At 42.7% G+C, this 24,213-nt stretch overlaps 1 protein-coding gene across 3 annotated transcripts in view; it reads left to right on the plus strand.

Annotated features, from left to right (window-relative positions):
• Positions 1-24,213, plus strand: part of LOC121289542 (G protein-coupled receptor kinase 5-like) — a 272,949-nt gene that overhangs the window by 217,980 nt on the left and 30,756 nt on the right. For all 3 annotated transcript variants that reach the window (XM_041209047.1, XM_041209049.1, XM_041209050.1), the window contains 4 exons: positions 4,012-4,104; positions 11,022-11,085; positions 11,410-11,550; positions 14,677-14,867. In XM_041209047.1, the coding sequence (XP_041064981.1) occupies positions 4,012-4,104; positions 11,022-11,085; positions 11,410-11,550; positions 14,677-14,867 (489 nt within the window). The remainder of the gene's footprint in view (positions 1-4,011; positions 4,105-11,021; positions 11,086-11,409; positions 11,551-14,676; positions 14,868-24,213) is intronic.

The following is a 24,213-nucleotide window of genomic DNA, read 5'->3' on the forward strand; positions in this document are numbered from 1 at the left end:
TCCAGCAATAGTATTGAAGAATTGTGGTCCAGACCTTTCTGCACCCGTAGCCAAGTTGTTCCAGTACAGTTACAACACTGGTGTCTACCCGGCAATGTGGAAAATTGCCATGTGTGTCCTGTCCAGAAAAAGCAGGACAAATCCAACCCAGCCAATTACCACCCCATCTGTCTACTCTCCATCATCAGTAATGGAAGGGGTCATCAATAGTGCTATCAAGTGGCACTTGCTTAGCAATAACCTGCTCACTGATGCTCAGTTTGGGTTCCACCAGGGCCACTCAGCTCCCGACCTCATTACAGCCTTGGTTCAAACATGGACAAAAGAGCTGAACTCCAGAGGTGAGGCGAGAGTGACTCCCCTTGACAGCAAAGCCGTTTTTGACCGAGTGTGGCACCAAGGAGCCTAAGCAAAACTGGAGCCAATGGGAATAGGGGAAAACTCTCCGCTGGTTGGAGCCATACCCAGGACAAACTAAGGTGGCTGTGGTTATTGGAGGTCAGTCATCTCAGCCCCATGACATCACTGCAGGAGTTCCTCTGGGTCCTTGGCCCAACACCTTCAGCTGCTTCATCAATGACCTTCCTTCCATCATAAGGTCAGAAGTGGGGATGTTCGTTGATGATTACACAATATTCAGCACCATTCACAACTCCTCAGATACTGAAGTAGTCCATGTCAACATGCAGCAAGACCTGGACAATATCCATGCTTGGGCTGACGGATGGCAAGTAACATTCATGTCACACAAGTGCCAGGCAATGACCACCTCCAAAAAGAGAGAATCCAACCCCCTTGATGTTCAATGGCATTATTGTTGTTGAATCCCCCACTATCAACATCCTGGGGGTTACCATTGACCAGAAACTGAACTGGACTAGCCATATAAATACTGTGGCTACAAGAGCAGGTAACTCACCTCCTAACTCCCCAAAGCCTGTCCAGCATTTACAAGGCACAAGTCAGGCGTGTGATGGAATACTCTCCACTTGCCTGGATGAGTGCAGTTCCAACAGCACTCAAGAAGCTTGATACCATCTAGGACAAAGCAGCCTGCTTGATTGGCACCCCATCTAGAATTAGGGGTCACTGTTTAAAAATAAAGGGCTGCCCATTTAAAACAGAGATAAGGTGAAATTTTTTTCACTTGGGGCTGAGAGCCTTTGGATCTCTCTTCCTGTAAAGGTGATGGAAGCAGAGTCTTTGAAATTTTTTAAGGCAGTGGTGGATAGATTGTTGGTAAGCAAGCAGGTGATAGGTTATTGGGGATACGTGGGATGCAGATTTCAGGTCACCATCAGATCTGCCATGATCTTATTAAATGGCAGAGCAGGCTCGAGAGGCTGAATGGCCTACTCATGCTCCTTGTTTATATGTTCATATCCGCAAACATTCACTCCCTCCACCACCAATACACAGTGGCAGCAGTGTGTACCATCTACAAGATGCACTGCAGGAACTCACCAAGGCACTTTAGGCAGCACATTCCAAACCCATGACACTACCACTTAGAAGGACAAGGGCAGCAGCCACTTGGGAACACCACCACCTGGATGTCCCCCTCCAAGTCACTCACCATCCTGACTTGGAACTATATCACCGTTCCTTCAACTGTTGCTGGGTCAAAATCTTGGAACTTCCTCCCCAACAGCACCTTCGGTATACCTACACAACATAGACTGCAGCAGTTCAAGAAGACAGCTCACCACCACCACTTCACAGGCAATTAGGATGGGCAATAAATGCTGGCCTAGCCACCGACACCCACATCCCATGAATGAATTTTTAAAAAGCAAGATCATTGCAGAACCAACATAGATTTGGGGGTAAATTCTGCATAAGCGTAATTCAAGAAACTTTGGGCTATTATTTTTGCAAATTCTATGGGTGTCATCAAATGGCAGAAACTTAAACTGTACCCATTTGATTATATTGACAGACAGTTCAAGTCTTTTCTGTAGTATTTAAGTAGAATGTTGATCAGATCCAACATTGCTGAAAAGTGCTGTTGTCAAAGTAAACAAGTGAATGGAATACAGTAGAGATGTAAGTCAACCAATTTTCTACCTGGGATCAGGAATCATTCTTTTGGTTGAAGTATGTGTTAGATTCAGGTTTGAGAATTCAGCTGAAGCTGATGATATCCTGTAGATGTGACATTTTAAATGTTATTGTAAGTTAATATGACATTTTAAATATTATTGTAAGTTAAGATAACTGTAATTGGAATACAAAGTGCAAGAAATGTGCTCAGGTTTAAAGGTTTGTAAACACTTCTCTTTTTCAAACTACTTCAAAGTAGCAGTTAATTATGATGACGAGATGTGCAGCTGTTATCTGCAGTTATTTTAAGGCTGAGTCAACATGTGGTTGAGGAAACATTGTAATAGGAGTAAAATTAGCTGTGTCTCTCTTCCATGTGTACATTAACAACTATAAACATATAGTTACGAAGTACAGAAACACTTTAACATTTTGCCTTCATTGGGACTGCAGCAACTCAGTAAATTATGTTTTCGTTCATTTGAAGAACTAGTCTCTTATTTTTCAGAACACTTTCAAAGCTATGCAAGAGCAAAGCACTTCTTGCTAGTTTCTGAATCGCGAGATGCCAAGAATATAAATATCAGCCCTTAAAATATTTTCTATCTAATAGTCATACAGGGTGACAAAGGCACTGAGGGAAATTGAAGGCAAGAACATGAGAATTACCAATTACCTTTAATAGCTGCTAGTTACTAAAGCAGCTGCCTTGATCAACCTCAATAGCAGCTACATGACATTCTGAATGATATGTATATCAACAAACTCTGTAAATAAGTTATAGTTTTATGCTTCTGGTACCACCTATGAGTTTTTGCAAAAGGGCTAAAGTCTCATTACATTGAATAATGGCAGTGGCAGTTCTGAACTTAAATGTAATCAAACCTGAGAAGCTTGATTGAGGTCATCAGTGCACAATAAATGTGGTGCATGGTTTACAAGTGATATAATAAGATTCTGAAACAGAATTACAAGGGAATTGAGAATCTGTTGTATGCTATGGCATGAATATATACTGTTGAATTATTACAGCAGAGAGCACTTGGAATTGGTTCTGGCATTCATTGTTAGGAGAGATTTGATATATTAAATCAGAATTTCTGTACAATTTTCTTTTGCCAAAACCAAATTATCGGGCATTGAATAAAATCTGTTGCAGACAAAATTGACACTAAATATTTCAAAAGACAGCCAAAAATAAATCACAATTATTTGTAGGAACTTAGTGCCATTCCTGGAAAGATTATATGGCAAATGGCTAGAACTGCTAGCGCATGGTCAGAAAAAGCATCCATGCCTCCTACGGACTGGTAAATACAATTGCCAAGAAATAAAACTATCAAGCCAAATTAGTTTCAAAAAACCTTAAAATATGAAATTTAAGATGATTTATGTCTAACTGGGCAAATGCAGATCAAAGCTGCATTATAGATTTTTTCTGATTCGATACTGGATTTTTGTGGAGAGACTGGAAATGCTGGGGTTGTTCTCCTTAGGGAAAGTTAAGAGGAGATTTGATAAAGGTGTTTGTAAATCATGAATGATTTTGATAGAGTGAATAAGGCAGATTGCTTCCAGTGGCAAAAGGGTCAGTAATCAGAGGACATCGATTTAAGATGAATGGCAAGATGAGGAATTTTTATTTTTTTCCCAATGAGTTGTTGTGAACTGGAGTGCACTGTTTCAGAAGGCAGCATTGGATAAATACCTGAAGGGATAAGAATTCCAAGGAAAAGAGCAGAAGTGTGACATTTGTTGGATAGCTCTAGCAAAACATTGGTACATATACAATGGGCCAAATGGCTTCCTGGTGTGTTGTATCATTCTATTCAAAGGATGCTACAGAAGGTAATCTGAAATAATGTACAGTTGGTGCCTTTGTTATGAATACTACAAGATTGTTGTTCCTGTAAGCTCACACTAAATAACGTATTTTTCTTTTGTATTTTTTATTATGTTCTACAACAGGTCAGTGCACGACTATCTCAGCGGACGGCCATTTAATGAATACCAAGAAAGCATGTACTTTGATCGCTTTCTCCAATGGAAGTGGCTGGAGAGGTAAGGATCATGGAAGAACAGATGTGTATCTTTACATTGCATTTTTGCTAATTTAACACAAGGGGAAGCCAATGAACACTCAAAAGAACTTAAGATCTGGAACTACAAATGGTGCCACACCTAAAAAGATTTATTTTACTTGCCATAGTGAAATTTGTTATTGAGAGATAATAGAGTTAGTTTTATACCAAGAGTAAAACATGTGGGCTGCCAGTCATTGACTCAATCATTTTAAGTACAATAGTCATCTAAAAGTGTCTCATTTTTGTTGCCCACTTTTTCCAAATAATTTTATTCTCTTTATCCCTTAATCCTGGAGCTGTATATAGTTTTTCATCTAAGAGGCTGCTGTTAGGTCTCTGCCAGTGCTGCTCTGAAGCGTGTGCAAGTGTCCCAAAAAAATTTTGCTCTTTTGAGTTTTTCTCCATCCAAGTGAAATGCTTGTGGCTTTTGATTTCTACCTAACCATGCTCCTTCATTGTTGAGCTTTTTTTATTCACCCCGTATTGTTTGTGATCAGCTGGAGACTTTGCATTTTGTACAGCGCCACTTTATTCACATACAATGAATTATTTGGAAATACTGTGACTGCTATATAAGTAAACTGAGGATTGTCATCAATGCATTGGAAGAACAATCACAGCCAGTGCTAAAACTTGTAAAAATCGCAATTCAACATCAAACCAGTTGGAAAGTGCTAGCTTTGACAGTGTAGATATTAAAGTCTGACGAAATAAACAGCTACACCTGAGTAATTAAAGGGGAAATATAACCTTCTTAATTGTCATATAAAGTGTTAAGTAGAAATAACTGTGCACTTACAGATGTGACTGAATCATCCTTTAACTCTGCTTTCTGTTTAACACTGCTGTTTAGAGGCAGCTTGCAAATCATAGAAGTCTACAGCACAGAAAAAGGCCCATTGAGTCTGCGCCGGTCAAACAAGTACCTAACTATTCTAAGATAAAAGCAAAATACTGTGGATGCTGGAAATCTAGGACAAGAACAAAAATACCTAGAAAAACTCAGCAGGTCTGACAGCATCTGCAGAGAGGGAAACAGACCTGCTGAGTTTTTGCAGGTATTTTTGTTTTTGTCCTAACTATTCTAATCCCATTTTCCAGCACTAAGCCCGTAGCCTTGTATGCCATGGCATCGCAAGTGCACATCCATTCTTAAATGTTATGAGGGTTTCTGCCTCTACCACCCTTTCAGGCAGTGAGTTCCAGATTCCCATCACCCTCTGGGTGAAAAAATTCTTCTCACATCCCCTCTAAACGTCCTGCCCTTTACCTTAAATCTATGCCCCCTGGTTATTGATCCCTCCACCAAGGGGAAAAGTTCCTCCCAGCCTACCCTATCTATGCCCCTCATAATTTTATACACCTCAATCATGTCCCCCCTCAATCTCCTCTGCTCCAGGGAAAATAAACCCAGTCCATCCAATCTCTCCTTATAACTAAAACTCTCCAGCCCAGGGAACATCCTGGTAAATCTCCTCTGCTCTCTCTCTAGTGCAATCACATCCTTCCTATAATGCGGATTCCTGGAACTGTATGCAATACACTAGCTGTGGCCTAACCAGCATTTTATACAGTTCCAGCATAAACTCCCTACCCTTATATTCTATGCCTCGGCTAATAAAGCCAAGTATCAAATATGCCTTCTTTAACCACCTTATCTACTTATCCTGCAATCTTAAGGGACCGATGGACATGCACACCAAGGTCCTTCTGATCCTCAATACTTCCCAGGGTCCTACCATTCATCATGTATTCCCGTGCTTTGTTTGTCCTGCCCAAGTGCATCACCTCACACTTGTCCGCATTAAATTCCATTTGCCACTGATCAGCCCATCTGACCAGCACGTCTATCCACCTGTAATCTAAGGCTATCTTCCTCATTATTTACCACCCCCCCCCAATTTTCGTGTCATCTGTGAACCCTTACTGATCAACCCTCCTACATTCAAGTCTAAATTATTTATATACACCACAAACAGCAAGGGACCCAACACCGATCCCTGTGGAATCCCACTGGACACAGGCACCCAGTCACAAAAACACCCCTCAACCATCACCCTCTTCTTCCTGCCACTCAGCCAATTCTGGATCTAATTTGCCAAATTGCCTTGGATCCCATGGGCTTTTACCTTCGTTATCAGTCTCCCATGCGGGATCTTATCAAAAGTCTTGCTGAAGTCCAAGTAGACTACATCAAATGCGTTGCCCTCATCTATACACCTGTTCACCTCTTCGAAAATTTCAGTCAAGTTGGTCAGACATGACCTCCCCTTAACAAAACCATGCTGACTGTTCTTGATTAATCCCTGCCTCTCCAAGTGTAGATTAATTCTGTCCATCAGAATTGCTTCCAATAGTTTCCCCACCACTGAGGTTAGACTGACTGGCCTGTAGTTTCCTGGTTTATCCCTTCCTCCCTTCTTGAATAACAGTACCACATTGGCTGTCCTCCAGTCCTCTGGCACCTCTCCTGTGGCCAGAGAGGTATTGAAGATTATTGCCAGCTCCCCTGCCATCTCCTGCCTTGCCTCACTCAGCAGCCTGGGATAAGTTTCATCTGGACCTGGAGATTTATCCACTTTTTAAGCCTGCCAGACCACTTAGAACCTCCTCTCTTTCTATTCTAATTTCTTTAATTATATCACATTCCTTCTGCCTGATATCCAACCCACATCGTCCCTCTCACTTGTGAACACGGGCACAAAGTATTCATTTAGAATCCTACCAACATCTTCCGGCTCCACACACAAATTACTACTGTGGTCCTTAATGGGCCCTACTCATTCCCTAATTATCCTCTTACTCTTAATGTATTTGTAAAATAACTTTGGATTTTCCTTTATTTTACCTGCCAATGTTTGTTCATGTCCTCTTTTTGCTCCCCTAATTTCCTTTTTAAGTTCCCCCCTACACATTCTATACTCCTAGGCGGCTTCCGCTGTTTTGAGCCCTTGGCATCTGCCATAAGCCTCCCTTTTTCTCTTTATCTAATCCTGTATATCCCTCGACATCCAGGGTTCCCTGGATTTGTTGGTCCCACCCTTTGTCTTTACTGGAATATGTTGGCCCTAAATGAGTCCCACGCTATGACGCAGTTTTACGTAAAATTAGCTGCCCCCAATCCACTCTGGCCAAATCATATCTGATCTTATTAAAATCGGCCTACCTCCAATTTAGAACTCTGATTTCTGGCCCATCCTTGTCCTTTTCCATAACAACCTTGAATCTAATGGAGTTATGATCACTAGCTGCAAAATGCTCCCCACTGATACCTCTACTATTGCCCAGCTTCATTCCCTAAAATTTAAGTCCGGGACCATCCCCTCTCTTGTAGGACCTTCTACTTACTGGCTTAAAAAGCTCTGCTGGATGCATTTTAAGAATTCTGCTCCCTCTAAACTTATCACATTATGACTAACCCAGTTAATGTTGGGAAAGTTAAAATCCCACACTATTACTACCCTATTATTCTTACGCTTCTCTGAAATTTGCCTACATATCTGCTCTTCTATTTCTCTCTGACTGTTTGGGGGCCTATAGTGCACTCCCAGCAATGTGATTGTTCCTTTTTTTTGTTTTTCAGTTCTAACCATATGGCTTCATTTGAGGAGCCTTCTAAGATGCCATCCCTCCTTACTGCTGTAATTGATTCCTTGATCAATATTACGATGCCCCCTCCTCTTTTACCTCTTCCCTGTCTCATCTGAAGACCCTATATCCTGGAATATTGAGCTGCCAATCCTGCCCCTCTCTCAACCATGCCTCAATGACAGCAATGACATCATACTCCCATGTGTTAATTTGTGCCATCAACTCATCTGCCTTATGCATCAGACTCCTTGCATTAAAATAAATACCATTCAACCTTGCCACACTCCCTTATGCCTTAACTGGCCTATAATTTCTATGCCTTCCAGACTCACTTGCTCTCTCTTCTAATTTTGGCTGTGCATCTCCCTCTGCTGAACCTCCTCTCAGGATCCCACCCCCCTGCCAAGTTAGTTTAAACCCTCCCCAACAGCACTAGCAAATCTACCCGCAAGGATGTTGGTCCCATTCCAGTTCAGGTGCAACCCGTTCGCCTTGTACAGGTCCCACCGCTCCCAGAAAATGATCCCAATGTCCCAGAAATCTAAAGCTCTCCCTCCTGCACCATCTCTCCAGCCACGCATCCATCTGGACTAACTTCCTATTTCTAAACTCACTAGCGCGTTGCATCAGAAGTAATCCAGAGATTACTACCTATTTTTTAGCTTGTTTCCTAGCTCCCTAAATTCTGCTTGCAAGACCTCATCCCTCTTTCTACCTATGTCATTGGTACCAATATGTACCACGATCTCTGTCTGTTGGCCCTCCCCCTTTAGAATGCCCTTCAGCCATTCAGTGACATCCTTGACCCTGGCATCAGGGAGGCAACATACCATCCTGGAGTCACGTCTATGGCAGCAGAAACGCCTGTCTGTTCCCCTTACTATCAAGTCTCCTACCACAATTGCTCTTCCCCTCTTTATCCTGCCCCCCCTGTGCAGCTGAGCTTCTCACAGTGCCATGAGCGTGGCTGCACTCCCCAGAGGAGCCATCACTCAAGCAAACAAATGCGAGCAAAATGAAAGCAACACAGCAAGCAAATGTTTAGTTTAGAATTCCCTTGCCATGATGAGATTTGTTTCGACCAGTAATGTTAGGAGTGGAATTGATGGAATGAGAGTAGCATTGGCCTAGATTTTAGCCTGGAAACAAGCTCTGTGCTAGGGAGTTGGGTAGGGGTGTGGGGGTTGGGAGCTGAGGGGATGGTCACTGTTACTGTTTTGAGGTCAGGAAACTCTGAAGAATGGGCTTCTTGAAGGTAAAATTTAACTGCCCCTGGGCCTCCTTTAAGTGATGCTTCTACTAACATGCTCCTTGATTGACAACTGGAGCCTTTCAGGCATGATACTTTACAGGGTCAAAGCCTATGAAAGCATTGGAGGTGTGAAAAAGATCATGGGGTAGGGGGAGCGTCCACTGGTGGTTGGGGAAGTCCTGATTATGTAGGGGGGTCCCTTGGTGATCCAGTGAGGTTCTGATTGTAGCAGGATGGATGGGAGAGGAGAGGTTCAATGGGTAGCTATTGGGCCTGAGGAAATACTCCTGTCCCTTCTGGCCACCAAGTGGTACTGCAAAGGCCTTTATCGCATGGATTCAGCCCTCCTCACCACTTTAAGCTGCACAGTTTCCCAAAGTCTGGGAAACACATCCTCCTCAAAAGTTTTTTCATAAAATTTGGCCATCGCTGGCTAGGCTAGCATTTGTTGCCTGTCCTTAATTGCCCTTGAGAAGGTGGTGGTGAGCTGCTGCCTTGAACCACTGCAATCCATGTGATGCACGTACACCCACAGTGCTATTAAGAAGGGAATTCCAGAATTTTGACCCAGCACCAGTGAAGGAACAGCAATATATTTCCAAGTCAGGATGGTGTGTGGCTTGGAGGGAACTTGCAGGTCATGGTGTTCCCAAGCATCTGCTGTCCTTGTCCTTCTAGGTGATAGAGGTCACAGGTTTGGAAGGTGTTATAGAAGGAGCTTTGGTGAGTTGATGGTAAACACTGCTGCCACTGTGCAATCATGATGGAGAGGGTGAATCTTTAAGGTGGTCGAAGGAGTGCCAGTCAAGAAGGCTGCTTTGCCTGGATGGTGTCGAGCTTCTTGAGTGTTGTTGGAGCTGCACTCATCCAGGCGTGGAGAGTATTCCATCACACTCCTGACTTGTGCCTTGTAGATGGTGGACAGGCTTTAGAGAGTCAGGAGGTGACTTACTGTGAAATTCCTAGCTTCTGAGCTGCCCTTGTAGCCACTGGTCCAGTTTAGTTTCTGGTGAATGGTAGACCCCAGGATGTTGATGGTGGGGGATTCAGTGAATGTCAGGGAAGATGGCTCGATCCTCTCTTGTTGGAGATGGTCATTGCCTGCCACTTGCGTGACATGACTGTTACTTGCCATTTAGCAGCCCAAGCGTGAATGTTGTCCAGGGCTTGCTGCACGTTGCACAGCATGATCTGTGGTTAAAAATAGAACGATTGCTTAAAATGAAGCAGGTAGCCTTATTAAAATATTTAAATGACCCATGAGCTTCCTGCGAGTGGGTTGGCCACTCTCTTCCCCCACCCCCCCCACCACCCAAAACCCCCACTTGCTCTGCATTAAAATTGGAAGTGGCAAATTCATGTTCCTGTTCAGATTTTTTAGTTTTTTAGCCTCTGGTATCATCCACTTTTGGGAGTTTACATTCACCCCATTGTCTCTCTCCATCACATTTAAAGTATTAACAGTTGGGCTAAAGAGTCACTGGGATTTTATAAGAGTATAGAAATGTGTTTGTATAATGTATTAGATTTATGTTTTTAGTAGACATGTTGGACAGCCTAGTCGATTGCCTTTCCTTTTATGAGCAGATTATGTTTAATCAAATTCATAAATCCCGTATAACTTGGTTTAATAGGTTAGATTAACATGCCTGCCTTGCTTCAGTGAGCATGCTCTGTTGATCCTTCCAACTGCATTTCTATATAATGGGAAGATATTTTTGCCCTTCAGCCACTAGCATCATTTGTGAGGCACACTTCTTATCAGTTGGATAACTGAAAAAAAGTTATCTATGGATGAACATGTTAACATGTTACATAAAGTAATCCTTTTGGGAAAAAAATTAGGCTTAAAAGAGGAAGGAATGTAAAGGAGGTACTTCAACCCTGAATTTGGTGAAGTGTTTAAGGAGAGGCAGGTGAAGTATGTCTAGTATCTTTGTGACAAAGGGAAGAGAAACGTTAGAATTTATCGACGATCAAACCTTTTCTCTATTCATTCATCCTAAAAAGAAAGATATGCATTCCTTACTAATGTTGTATTTTTCTTTCAGACAAGCTGTAACAAAAAACACTTTTAGGCAATATAGAGTGCTTGGAAAAGGTGGCTTTGGTGAGGTAAGTAATGCTGGTAGCTAGTTTCTGTTCAGGCTTTTTGTCAGGACTTTTGAAGTCAAATTATCTACAAGTAAAGTTATTCATTAGAAAAGGCATTCACAGTTTTTAATAATTTTATCTAAAATGTTTTAGCTAGTATTTTAGTTGCTACAGTGGGCCAAAATTCTAACAATGTGCAACTTCATAATCTATACTACATGCTCGATTATAATCTAGGGAGAGTGGTTTAGAGATTAAAATGCCATTAAAGGCCAATAGCATCTTATCTGTTTTAAACACATGGAAAACTAACAGAAGTATTTATTCTGTTTTCTTCAAATGTAGGTCTGTGCCTGTCAAGTGCGAGCCACAGGAAAAATGTATGCTTGTAAGAAGTTAGAGAAAAAGAGAATAAAGAAGAGAAAAGGAGAAGCGATGGCTTTGAATGAAAAGCAGATTTTAGAAAAAGTTAACAGTAGATTTGTAGTAAGTATTTGAGGTTTATTGCCACACAATGTGTTGACCTTTGTCTTTAGTCATCCTTAAATGATGTTCAGAATCCTATCCACTTGGTGTGTTTGATTGTTGAATTTTATATTGTATATTGTGTTCTCGTTTTGTGCCTCATGATTTTCCAACTGTGTTGTACAAGTTTGCCCGACACTCTGCCTTGCGATAGTGCTAAGCATGTTTATTCTTCAAAGATAGCACTAGGTAAACGATGCAGCCTGTGTGTAAACAGTAATTTGTCATCTTAATATTTTGTTTGATTTTAACTCAATTGACTCATCATCCCTAGGTTCCTTTCTTGGGAACTGTTCATATGTTCTGTTCCTATATTGAAATGTTAATAGCTGTAATTTGAACTCGGTTGGATTTCCATTAATCTAGTTAAATCTGTTCTCATTTACCTCTGACTTCCTATTGAAGAGATATTTGCAGTGAATGATCAATACCTCTAACCATGTATTCATAAACATAAGGCCTTTATAAACTGGTTAGTCAGCTCAATAGAACATGTTTTTTTAAAAAAAACACTGGAATTCCAAAATGGAAACAGAGAATGCTGTAAGTGCAGGGCAGCTTGATGAGTAACTGGAAGGGAAAGGATAGGTTGTCTTTGTAGCTGTAACCCTTACTCGTTTTTCCTTTTAAATGCATTCATGGAAGAGAACTATTACAGAGAGGAACTAGTGATTGGAGAAATTTTTGTAGTTTATAGAAGTGATTTCAATCTGCGCTAAATTTGGGAATAATTTGTGATATTTTAGCTGATGTACTTCAGAAGAAGCAATAAAAGCAGCATTTTCATGAAGCTTCCTTCTTCAGATAAACTAATTATCTTGTGATTGAGGGAAGAGCAAAGTCATTGGTTCATGGTTACTTCTTTTATTTGACCATATGCTACACGTTTTTCTTATTTTAGGTTCCAGAAGTATTTATGTATCTGTGTACTGTTTTAAAGAAATAGAATGGGAATGTTCCACAATTTTTTAATGGAAGATATTTTAGCAGATTTTTCCATATTCCAGCCTCAAATCAAACACCTAATTTCTAAATATAAAATCTGTTTATTATAACACTTGAGATATGTTTTGAGTGCTCAAGGTTTAGATTCTGCAGACACTGCACCCTTAAGAGCTACTTCTGTATTTATGCACTTTAAGTTGATGCTGGCAGGTACACGACTAATATCACAGCTGAGAATCTCGCCTGTACCGAGTTAACATCCACCCAGGATAGCAATGGAGTGTCTAAGATTGTTTTCGCCTGAGAGTTTCAGAGCGGCAGTTACTGAGGTTCCCATTCCTGACTGGAAATACTGGGCTAAAGTTGGTGATGGCTGCCCCCGTCCACCAACCGGAAAGGTGATGGCAATCCCATCATGGCAACTATCTAGGAGCCCCGACAGGATTAAATCCCAATTAGACACTTATCTCCTAATGTCAGGGTTCCCGGGTCTTTGGAGGTGAAGGTCTAGCCTCCATGAGCTACCAGCCAATCAGATAACTGACAGCTCTTCAGTCCTAGCAGCACCCACCTGGAGCAGTGGCCATTGCAGCAACTGCAGTAGGCCCAGAACCAGGAGCAACACTGGAGGCTCAGAGTCAAGGCAAGTGAGGCAGGTTTGTCGGGAACAGTCAGGCCCTGAGAGTTACATGAGAGGGTAATTGACTAAGTTTTCCACTTCTGATTACCAAAGGGCGTTGAGGGCCGTTAAGCAGGGGTGGCCCTTGCCACTAGCAGGGTCATCCATGGGGCCTAGGTGTGCCCAATCAGGAGGGCCCCCCATGAGCCTGCAGGGAGGCTGCCAGGGCATTCCTGGCAGCCTGCCCATGTGGTGTGGCCCCTCTCCTCCCACCACTGGTAGAATATCAGTGATGGTGGGATGACACCCTCAAGTGGCCCTTAATTGGTTACATGAGGACCTCAGTTGGCATTGGTGCAAGTAGGCCAACCTCGACCTCCTCCGCCCCAGACTTAAAAAGGGATCAGGAAGACAATAGGTTCTCCGCCCCACACCTTCCCACCCGATTAAACGGCCGTCCCACTTCTCAGCCCGCACCCGGGGGACGTTAAGTTCCACCCGCTACTTAAGGGCAACAGACGGCACTAGTGATTGAACACTTCAGTCACCAGCAAAGCTCATACACATGACCATTTGAGTGAAGGAGCAGAGAGCAATTAGCACCTATGGAACCATAGACCCACAAAGAATTGATGCTTTCAGACCATGGAAGAAAATTGATGATAAAAGAGGAAAATGAAAGTTTAGTAAATTTAGGAGGCCCTCCTAGATTTGCTTAATTTAATATGTAGTTTCAGACCATTTCTTCATTTCCTTGTCCTACATAATTTAGGAGCCTTGCATTGTGGGGCTGTTAATTCAGGTACCGTTGCTCCTAAATTGCGCCTGGAGAATGACCATAAACATTGAGTTGCACGGGAATAGGAAAATGAAAATTAATAAAATACATTGTCGAATTTGGTACGGAATATGATCTGATCAGAGTTGGCGCATGAATATAATCTTTGTGAATCTTGCCTGGAATTTTCCACTAAGCACGTGTAGATGGTGTTGTGATATGTTAGAGTGGTAAGATACTGGTGTTGTGGCTGTGATGACACTTCTGGCAAGTTTTGTTACGTTGAAGAGTGGCAGCTAGTGAAGATTGGGCGTTTTCTCTCATGGAGAAAGTGGAATCAACTCAATTAGCTTTTACTACAGAGAAGATTTATTATTTTACTATTCATTAATAAAAATGAGAACAATATAAATAACTTGCAATTCCTGATGCAAAAGAAAACTTTCAGCAGACAAGCAAAGTTGAGACTATCAAACACGGGAAATGAGGCTCTCATGAATTAAAAGTTTGTACTTGCCTTGACTTTTTGCCAAGAGAGAAATCTTTCCTTCAACGACTTAAAACTGGCCATATTTTTATGAATTTTAATAGGTGTAATAATACCTTGGAATTCAGATTATGCCCATAAACTGCTCAAGCTTTGCTATCTGTTTATGTTGCCATCTGCATTGCCATAATTAGATGTTGCTTTGTAACTACTCCTGGGTATTGTTTAATTAACTGTTTTTCTGTTTGCTGTTTATAGGTTAATTTAGCTTATGCTTATGAAACAAAGGACGCACTGTGTTTAGTTCTGACTTTAATGAATGGGGGTGACTTGAAGTTCCACATCTATAACATGGGCAATCCAGGGTTTGAAGAAGATCGGGCAGTATTTTACGCAGCTGAGATCTGTTGTGGCCTGGGGGATCTCCATAAGGAGAACATTGTTTACAGGTGAGAGAAGGTCTACAAGTTGCTTGAAACCACTACTTGCTTCTTCTAGCCTGCAATGAGACCCTGTTCAAGGAATAATTATGCTTCTTTTTAAAATTAAAATATGTTCTGCTGTGTTGGAATGTGACATTTACACAAGCCAAAACAGGAAGGCCCCATCAGATTGGAAACTGGCAAATGTAACTCCTCTGTTCAAGAAAGGAGGGAGGCTGAAAGCGGAGAAGTACAGGCCACTAGCCTAAACCTGTCATAGGGAAAATGCTAGAATCTATTACTAAGGAAGTTATTGTAGAGCACTTAGAAAATCTTAATGCAATCAGGTTTTGCGAAAGAGAAGTCATGTTTGACTAATTCATTAGGGTTCTTTCAGGAAGTAACAGTAAGGTGGATAAAGGGGAACCTGTAGATGTGTTGTACTTGGATTTCCAAAAGGCAATTGATAAGGTGTCATATCAAAGGTTGCTACACAAAATAAGAGCTCAAGACCCTGGATTTTAGGATTGCCAGGGGAGCGCAATTGGCAGGACGGGGACGTAAAATCCACTCCCGCCCACAGTTGGCTCCTCACAGCGATTTCATACTGGTTGGCGAACTAACTGCCGTCCAGCGTGAAATGTGCACTGAGAAAGTTCAACAATGCCTGGGTGGGTGGGGAGAGGGCAGGTGCCAGGACGAATAAGAGTGTGGGCAGGATGTTTCAATGGAGCTCCCTGAAGGCTGACTATCATTTTCAACTGCCTCAGGGAGCTGCTGTGATTTTCCAGGGGTCTGACTACTTTTCTCAGTTTTTGTGCTGTCCACTGTGTCTGCAATATGTCCATTGTGTCTGCAATATGTCACCCGCACCCAGAGCCCATTTCAAGTGGGATGGAAATAGCCAGAGCCACCACCACACCCCCTGCTTTTCTGATGAGTGCCTGCAGGTTCTGCTGGAGGCAGCCAGTGCCCGATGAGAGATGTTGCTGCCGCAAGATGGAAAGAGGAGGCTACCACACTTAACAAAGAAGGCATAGACGGAGGTGGCAAACCAGGTCAGCGGTTATGATGTATTGTGAAAGACCTGGATCCAGTGCAGGAAGAGGTGCAGTGACCTGCGCTCTGCCAGGGTGAGTACTGATTCAAGTTAAACCAAGGAGAGATGTGTATGTGGGTGGCAGTACTTGCTGGTGCTCACGGGTGTGAAATCTCAAGCGTAAATTGGCACTTACTCCTGTGCCTTGGAAGACTGCATGTGATTAGACTGGATCGCTGGCATTTATGTAGTGTGATTGGCACCTGAACCTGCATCTTTTGGGGGGCGTGGGTGGGGGGAGAGGCTGTTATGTTCTGGCATGTAGAAGGAGGACTAATGAAAGAACTTTTTTCCCTACAGGAGTGGTGGTGTTCCTAATCTTCTGATCTTAAGTCAGGTGGAGGAGCAGATACTCAAGATGGCGTATGAACATGAAGCCAGGTCCACTGGTTGCGGGGAGGTGTCTCAGAGGAGGGTAAGAGTCCAGTGGGAAGGGAAGAGATTGGTGGATGGTATGAGAGGTGTAGGGCACTAGTTGTAAGACTGACATGTGAAATCCACCAATTCCGGTTGCCCATCCTTTGCTCAGCCAGATGTCCATTCTGGGAAACAACCAGACCACATGTGCTCTGAGTGCTTATTGCTGCTCGAGACTTACATTTTTTTTTGCCTCCCTCAGGTGGAGCACCCTCTAGACTGCAGAAAGACCCCAAGGACTCTCCCTGGACATCAGAGGATGACCTGCAGCCAGATGCACCCATGTCACATCTTCCCTCTGCACCATGCACCAGCACAGATACAGGCACGATGGCAGGCATAAGCCTTTTAGAGCAGATGGGAGTATACACTGAGGAAGACATGTCACATTCGCTTGAGGAGCTGACAGAGAGTCCCCAGGGAACTAACAGTCAGAGGATTGCTGGAGACCAGGATGACGCTGAGCCCGAGGAAGATGATGATGAGTCGTCTATTGGGTGACAGATGCTGGATGTCCAGCGGGATGCGCATGAACGTCTGGCAGAGATCCCTGAAGGTCTGCATGCCATGGCCTCTGTATTGGAGGAATCCATGCAGACCGTGAGCACTGATTTGGCCCAGAGCTCTGAACACACAGTTTCCTCCATTGAGAGAGTGGCAAATCTCATTGAGCGACAGCTCCAGGAATTCAATCAGGGGTTTCAAGGGTTGCGTTCAGACCTGCAATCCCACACACTGGCAATGACTTCAGGTCACTGCCAGTGGGAAAGATAGATGAGGAACCTAGTGACTTTGCTGGTACCCTATCCATCTCTGGTGAGCAGGGAGGTTGAAAAAACTTCATGTTGGCGACTGACCTGCAGCTCCCTGCATCTGGGGGCTCCTCTCAGGGAGCTCCTGATGATGACAGGAGCTCCTCCGCCCCTTTGCCAGTGACCCATTGCATCCGAGGAGACCGCGCCAACTGTGGAGCACCCAGCCATGGTGCTGGACTCTCCTGCCAGACCCCGGGTGACCAGTGGACAGCAGCCAAGGTCATCAAGGCCAAAGGGGCATCAGAGTCAGCAGACTGCCTCCATTGCAGCTGCCAGTAAGGAGGAAACACCAAGACGTGGTACTTGTGAGCAGAAAATTAAGTCACTATGATCGCATAAGGGGTTTCATGGTTGAATCATTTCTCGTTGACACGTGTGCAATGGTGTATGTATATCTCACACTTTGCTATTAAAACATGAGTTCATCTCCAATGGTCTTGATGTGCTTGGGAGGAGGCCTAGGAGTCATGTGTCACATGTATACTGAGCTGCAAAGCTTATTTCAGAGGTAGGGATGTGAGTGGAGGGTGACAGGAGGGCCTCATCAACACATCAGTAAGGTGGCCTTCCCCTTGCCATCACTTTGACCCCTTGTTTTGGAGTCCTAAATGAAAGTTCTCTGAATCAAGCCTCCCTACCCCCAATTCAGGATCTTGCTCCTCACCCTGGGGCTGATCAGGCTTCTCCTCAGACTCAGCACTGGAATCATGCTCTCTGGAACAGATTGTGTAGGGCGCAGCAGACTACTACAATAAGGGAGACACGTACGGAAGATATTGCAGTGATCCCCCTGATGGGTCCAGGCAGTGAAACCTCATCTTGAGTAAGCTTCTGGTCCTCTCAATTATTGCCTTTGTGGAGGCATAATGCAGCCATAGTTCTCCAAGGCTGGAGTCCTTGGCTGTTTTAGTGGCATCATCAGTCACCTTTTCAGTGGTAACCTTGGTTTCCAAGTAGCCATACACCCAACCGTGCTGGTGCAATGAATAGCCTTGGCACCTGGGAGCGATGCAGGATGTAGGCATCATGGCAGCATCCTGGATACCTGGCACAGAGCTGCAGTATCTCACTCTTGTGGTCACACACAATCTGCATATTTAGAGAGTGGAATCCCTTTCTATTGACAAAGGCACCCGGCTCCCCCACTGGCACCTTTATGGGCACATGCGTGCAGTCGATGTCTCCCTAAATTCTCGGAAATCCTGCAATTGCAGTGAATCCTCTGACTCGCTCTGCCTGACTAATCTCGTCTGTCCTAAAGTGAATGAAGGTGTTGACCCTTCAGAACAGTGCACCTGTAACCAACTTGATGCAGCTGTGGACAGTGGCTTGCGAGACTCTGCAGAGATCTCCCACTGACCCCTGGAACAAGCCTGAGGCGTAAAAGCTTGGGGCCGTTGTCACCTTCAGAGCTACTGGCACAGGATGGCCACCTACATGGTTGGGGGCTATTTCGGGGTGGATCATGTCACATATAGAGGTGACAGTGTCCCTGGAGAGGCAAAGCCTTCCTTGGCACTGAACCTCTGTCATGTCCAGATAGCATGATCGTTGTCTGTATACTCTATCTGCTGGGTTTTGGTGCCTTCTCCTGACCCTCCTGCCTTGCAAATCCTGCTGATCCTCCACCAGTTCTCACTGCACCTCTCAGTCCAGAGGGCAGACGGTGGGAGTGTGCCAGCCGGCAACTGGCCTCCTCTCCCTTTGAACCTCTCCTCATCTTCTGAGGAGACTCCTCCAGCTGAGTACACAATCCTGATGTTTGTCCAGATGGTTGCACAGGTTTCTCCTTTCTCTTGCGTCCATGATACCTTTGTCAAAGCTCTCCTGAGTTCCCACCTATCCCTGACCTTTTTTGTGCCATCTGCTCTACTTTCCCCCTTCACCACCACCACCCCTTTAACAGTATAAAACCCATCACGTTCCTACCTCTCTCCAGCTTTGTCATAGGGACTCGAAACGTTAACTGTTTCTCTCTCTACAGATCCTGCTGAATTTTTCCAGCATTTTCTGCTTTTATTTCAGATTTCCAGCATCTACATTATTTTGCTTTTATTTCAGAGAGTAGGGATAATTAGGCCATTTTCAGGTTGACATGTTACATCTAGTGGACTGCCACTGGGATCAGTGCTGGGGCCTCAACTATATACAATATATCAATGATTTGGATGAAGGGACAGAATATATGGTGGCTAAGTTTGCTGATGACAAAGAAGAGAAATTTGTGAAGAGGACATAAGGAAACTAACTGCAAAGGGCTAGGTTAAGTGAGTGGGCAAAAAATTAGCAGATGGAGTATAATGTGGGAAAATGTGAATTTGTCAATTTTGATAAGAAGAATAGAAAAGCAGTATATCTATTAAATGGAGAGAGATTGCAGAACTCTATGGTACAGAGAGATCTGGGTGTCCTGGTACATGAAACACAAGAAGTCAGTATGCAGGTGAAGCAAGTACTTAGGTAGGCAAATGGAATGTTGTTGTTTATTGCAAGGAGAATGGAATATAAAAGTAGGGAAGTTTTTTTACAGTTGTACCAGGCATTGGTGAGACCACACCTAGAGTACTGTGTACAGTTTGGTCTCCTTACTTGAGAAGTGATATGATAGCATTTGAAACAGTTCAGAGAAGGTTAATTTGACTGTTTCCTGGGATGAGGGGGTTTTCTTATGAAGAAATGTTGGATTGGTTGGGGCTGTATCTGTGGGAGATGGGAAGAATGAGAGTCAAGCTTATTGAAACATGTAAGATCTTGAGGGGACATGACAGGGTGGATGCTGAGAGGATGTTTCCCTTTATTAGAGAGACTAGAGCTAGGGGACACGGTTTAAAAATAAGAGGTTTCCCAATTAAGATGGAGATGAGGAGATCATCTTTCTCTGAGTCGTTAGTCTGTGAATTCTCTTCCCTAGAGGGCAATGGAGTAAGGATCATTGAATATTGTTAAAGCTGCGTTAGATAGATTAATGACTGACAAGGGAGTCAAACAGTATAGGGGGTTTAGAGGAAGGTAGCATCGAGTCTGCAATCAAAGCAGCCATGATCCTATCAAATAGCAGAACTTGCTTGACAGACCAAATGGCGTACTCCTGCTCCTAATTTGTATGTTTGTATGTAAGACAATGAATTCTGGATAACAGAAACAACTAGTTAAATTAACACCCTTTTGCCCGCCAATTATTGGAGTCAAACATATGTCAAAACCTTAAGTTGCTTTAAATCCGCAGCAGGTATCAAATTGAGGTCAGGAACCCGAAGCCCAGATCATTTCTGAGTCCTGACCCCGGGCCGTATATACGTCGCTCATGCAAAGCAAGCATCAAATGTAACTGCCTTAATTGGACTGGAATTAAGCTCAGTGCCCAATTAGTGGCACCGATTGTTACCAGGAGCTGTCTGAAGAGTGTGATTGGCAAAGGGACATGACAGCCATGATTGGGCCTGCCACCATCTTGCAAAAAAGGGGAGACAAAACAGTGGAGGGCCAGTAGCCTCAATGCACACAAAGGTGGCCAAACAGCAAACTGAAATGTACTGCACCTAATCCAGAGCAAATTCCCCCAGGTCCCAAAATATTTCAGCATAAGAACCCTTCAATTTCTGCCCGCATTGAATCTAACAGTTGTGCACCAGACTGTTCAGGTTTGGCAACTTACAAATTGAAAACCACCTTCTTGTCATCCCAGATATGTTAACAAGCCCCTGAAGAAGCTTTACAATTGGAAGCAAGCGGGTTCCTGACTCGTCCCTACTACACTCATTTAGGAAATTCCAGCATCTCTTGGTGGCATCAGGACACTGGCATGTTCTGAAAGTGCTCTTTCCAACGTGCCCTCACTCCTGTTTGAGTCCCCATAGGGAACTGAAAATCCCAGCTGAGAAGTCAGGTTAATGTTTGTTCATCTCAAATGCCAACCTTTTATAAAGGGTTTGTATATGAAACATTAGTCTGCTTTCTTCACCTTTTAAGATTCGACTAGAGCTTCTGTGCATTTCCAGTTGTAGAATCTGACCAGAGGCAGTAAGTGACTAGACTATTTAATTGCTTGCTCTTGCTGAGATTCATTCAGAATGCAGCTCTCTGTTCAGAGGCATTAGTAAAGAGTATCAGTGACCTCAAAGTGAACAGTGTTCATTGACCCTGCCAGGATCGTTCAAACTATCTGTCTGAATAAGCAGATCACTAGATGTAACTGAAACCATTTTTAAAAATCTGCTATGAACCCTGTTAAGACTATATTTACCTAAAGATAGAAGAAAACCTGCCTTCTTAACGTGCCGCAGCAGATGATTTACACAAGCACATATATTATTGTTGTTGGACAGTACCTCACTAGGTTGCAGCTGGATATAGATAAAAGAAGAAAAGTCTCCAATCTTTCATCAACTCACACATGCCTTACCATGCATGGATTATCAACTTTAATCTATCCAAGACCTCTAGGCCTGCAGGTTTGGAAAGGTGTATACTATCATTTGCAAATGTCCCCTGTAGTTATCATCTAGATCATCACAGTAACTTTTTTTTAAAAAAAAAGAAACCCTTCAAACTTTTTTTGTTCACTGCAGCCTTGCAGTGAGTACATCTCTTACGAACCCTGTTACGTTGAGCTGATGTATGTTGCAGATGTCTGCCTGAAAGTATCATGTATGTAAAGAAGAGGATTAGTTTTCAAGTTGTGGTCTCCATTCCTGGACAGCAACAGCAAACAACCAGATCCAGTACACAGGTCATGTCAATAAAATATAGTGCCACTTGCCAATCCATCCCAGCCAAAAGAACATTGCATGGCTGAACATCTATATGGTATTGTCCTTTTAAATTTGCCATCTGAAACCCCCATTTCACCCGCCCCCACCCCAAAAAATGCATTGAAGCTAACTGAAGTTGTGTAAGTATGTGGAAGCTCATCCATGACAGTGTGTCACTTTTCAATGAATGCTTTATCCACACTAACAGAGCATTCATATATTACAATTTTGTAATGTATACTGTGATGCTAAAACATTTGGAAACATAAATAACAAATGAAGAGAGCACTCAGTTGAGCGCATACCTCCATCTCATGTTGTGTTAACTCGTTATTACCAATACATAGCTCTTCCTTGAGGCTTTTCCCTGCCGGCTTGATGCTCTGTAAGTACAAAGCTGAAAAAAATCTTTTTATTAAGAGCTACCATCTCATTGAGGAAGCTTCAGGCCAATCCACATCCAAGAAACTGCTCTGAAAACTCTGCTCACATTTTAACAGATGTGACAAATTCTACCACAGCAGCTGAAACAATCCACAACATTCTAAAGAAAAGTCAAATCATCCCATCCGCCAATGTTAACAGATAATTAACAAAATTCCAAGATTTGGATCTGCAACTTCACCAACAACTAATCAGTTTCTCTTTGGGCCACACCCTATCGATGTACCAAGTTTCAATGAAATCCATCAATTAGTTTTTGAGATATATTGCTTACAGACAAACAGACTAACAGAGTGAAAACATTACCTCCGCCGCCCTACGCCTAAAGATAACTTATTTTAACACTAAAATTAAAGTAAAATACTGCAGATGCTGGAAACCTGAAACAAAAACACAAAATGCTGGAAAAACTCAGCAGGTCTAGCAACATCTATGGAGAGAGAAACAGAGTTAACTTGAAATGTTTGTTCAGCAATGCTAATGTGGAATGCAAATATATGGTTAAATTGACAGTAACAATCCTGAAAGACTGATGGGTGAGCTGCAATTTTTTAAATCTAAAACATAAAAACTCAACCATTGAATCCCTGAGGGAGTTACCAAGTCGAGTGCATACAATTTGAAAGTTTGCACCTCACCTCTTCAAATAACAGGAGACAACACATTGGTACAGTGTGTTAATGTGCTCTGTACTATAGAGCCTGTGATTCTGTTCATAGTGAACTGTCAAAGGGGCATAGAGAAGAACCAAGGTACTTTTCCATATGTCATGATGTGGCAGATGCTGTGTGCCAGGCAGACCAAATCCACAAGGGAAACTTGGTTGCACTATCAAAACGGTTTTGTAATTTGTATTTATTACGAGAAGATGTGTGTCCTCGATTCAGAAGTAATGAGCCCACCAAGATCTTTAGAGATTTTAAAAATTAAAATATTTATTAACAAAACAAAAGATTTCAAGCACATAAAACTACAATTACTTACTACTATAACAATTCCTAAAATTCCTAGTTAACCTGACTTCCGGTTACACACCCCCTTTATGGCAACAGCCCAAAATAGATTTTAGATTTAAAATGAAATCAGCAAGTACCCACTTGACAGTGGAATTCCGGAAGGCTTTTCCCCAACTTCAGCTACTTTACATAGTGGACTTATGCACTTATACAAATAGCTGGAGGCTTCTTGAAGGTTGTTTTACGTACTCCTGTTAGATCTGACATAGCCCTCTCCTCATACAGTCTTTCTTCCTGCTTTATATATGTTTCTCTCTCTTTAATAGGTGAATTCTATTGTTCCATATGTCTTTGAAACTGTATCTTCCTCATAATATAAAAACTTTCATGTTGCCAATATTGTCAAGAACATTTGGGGAAAATAAACACTGTCCTTAGCCTTGCTTATCTGGCTAGTTGTAAACAGACTAATATGCCTTTGAAATCCAACTATCCCTTCCCTTATCTAAAAATGCAAACTCCCTTCACCCCTTACATCCTAAGCCAGCATCCATGTTTACTCATTAGCATCTCAAGCACATTTCTACACATAGCTTCTTTTGGTGATTTCAAGCTTGCAGTCTGCTTGACTCCAAATGTAATTAAATCACACAGACAGAATTATACCCATTAACCTATTTCACATTAAATCAAAAAAAATTTTGAAAATTATTATACTTTCTTCACACATAGTGAAGAAGAAAAGCAATATGAAGGTGACTTTTCATCTACTTGTACACCTACTGATGTTCCAGTTATTTTGTCAGTGCAATTCTAAGAGTTGGTTATGACCACCTTCTTGAGTAAGGAATGGCATATATCATAAGGGAATCAGAAAAACAACTTCAAAAA

Source organism: Carcharodon carcharias, chromosome 17 (genome assembly GCF_017639515.1).
Source record: "Carcharodon carcharias isolate sCarCar2 chromosome 17, sCarCar2.pri, whole genome shotgun sequence".
Classification (NCBI taxonomy): Eukaryota; Metazoa; Chordata; class Chondrichthyes; order Lamniformes; family Lamnidae; genus Carcharodon; species Carcharodon carcharias.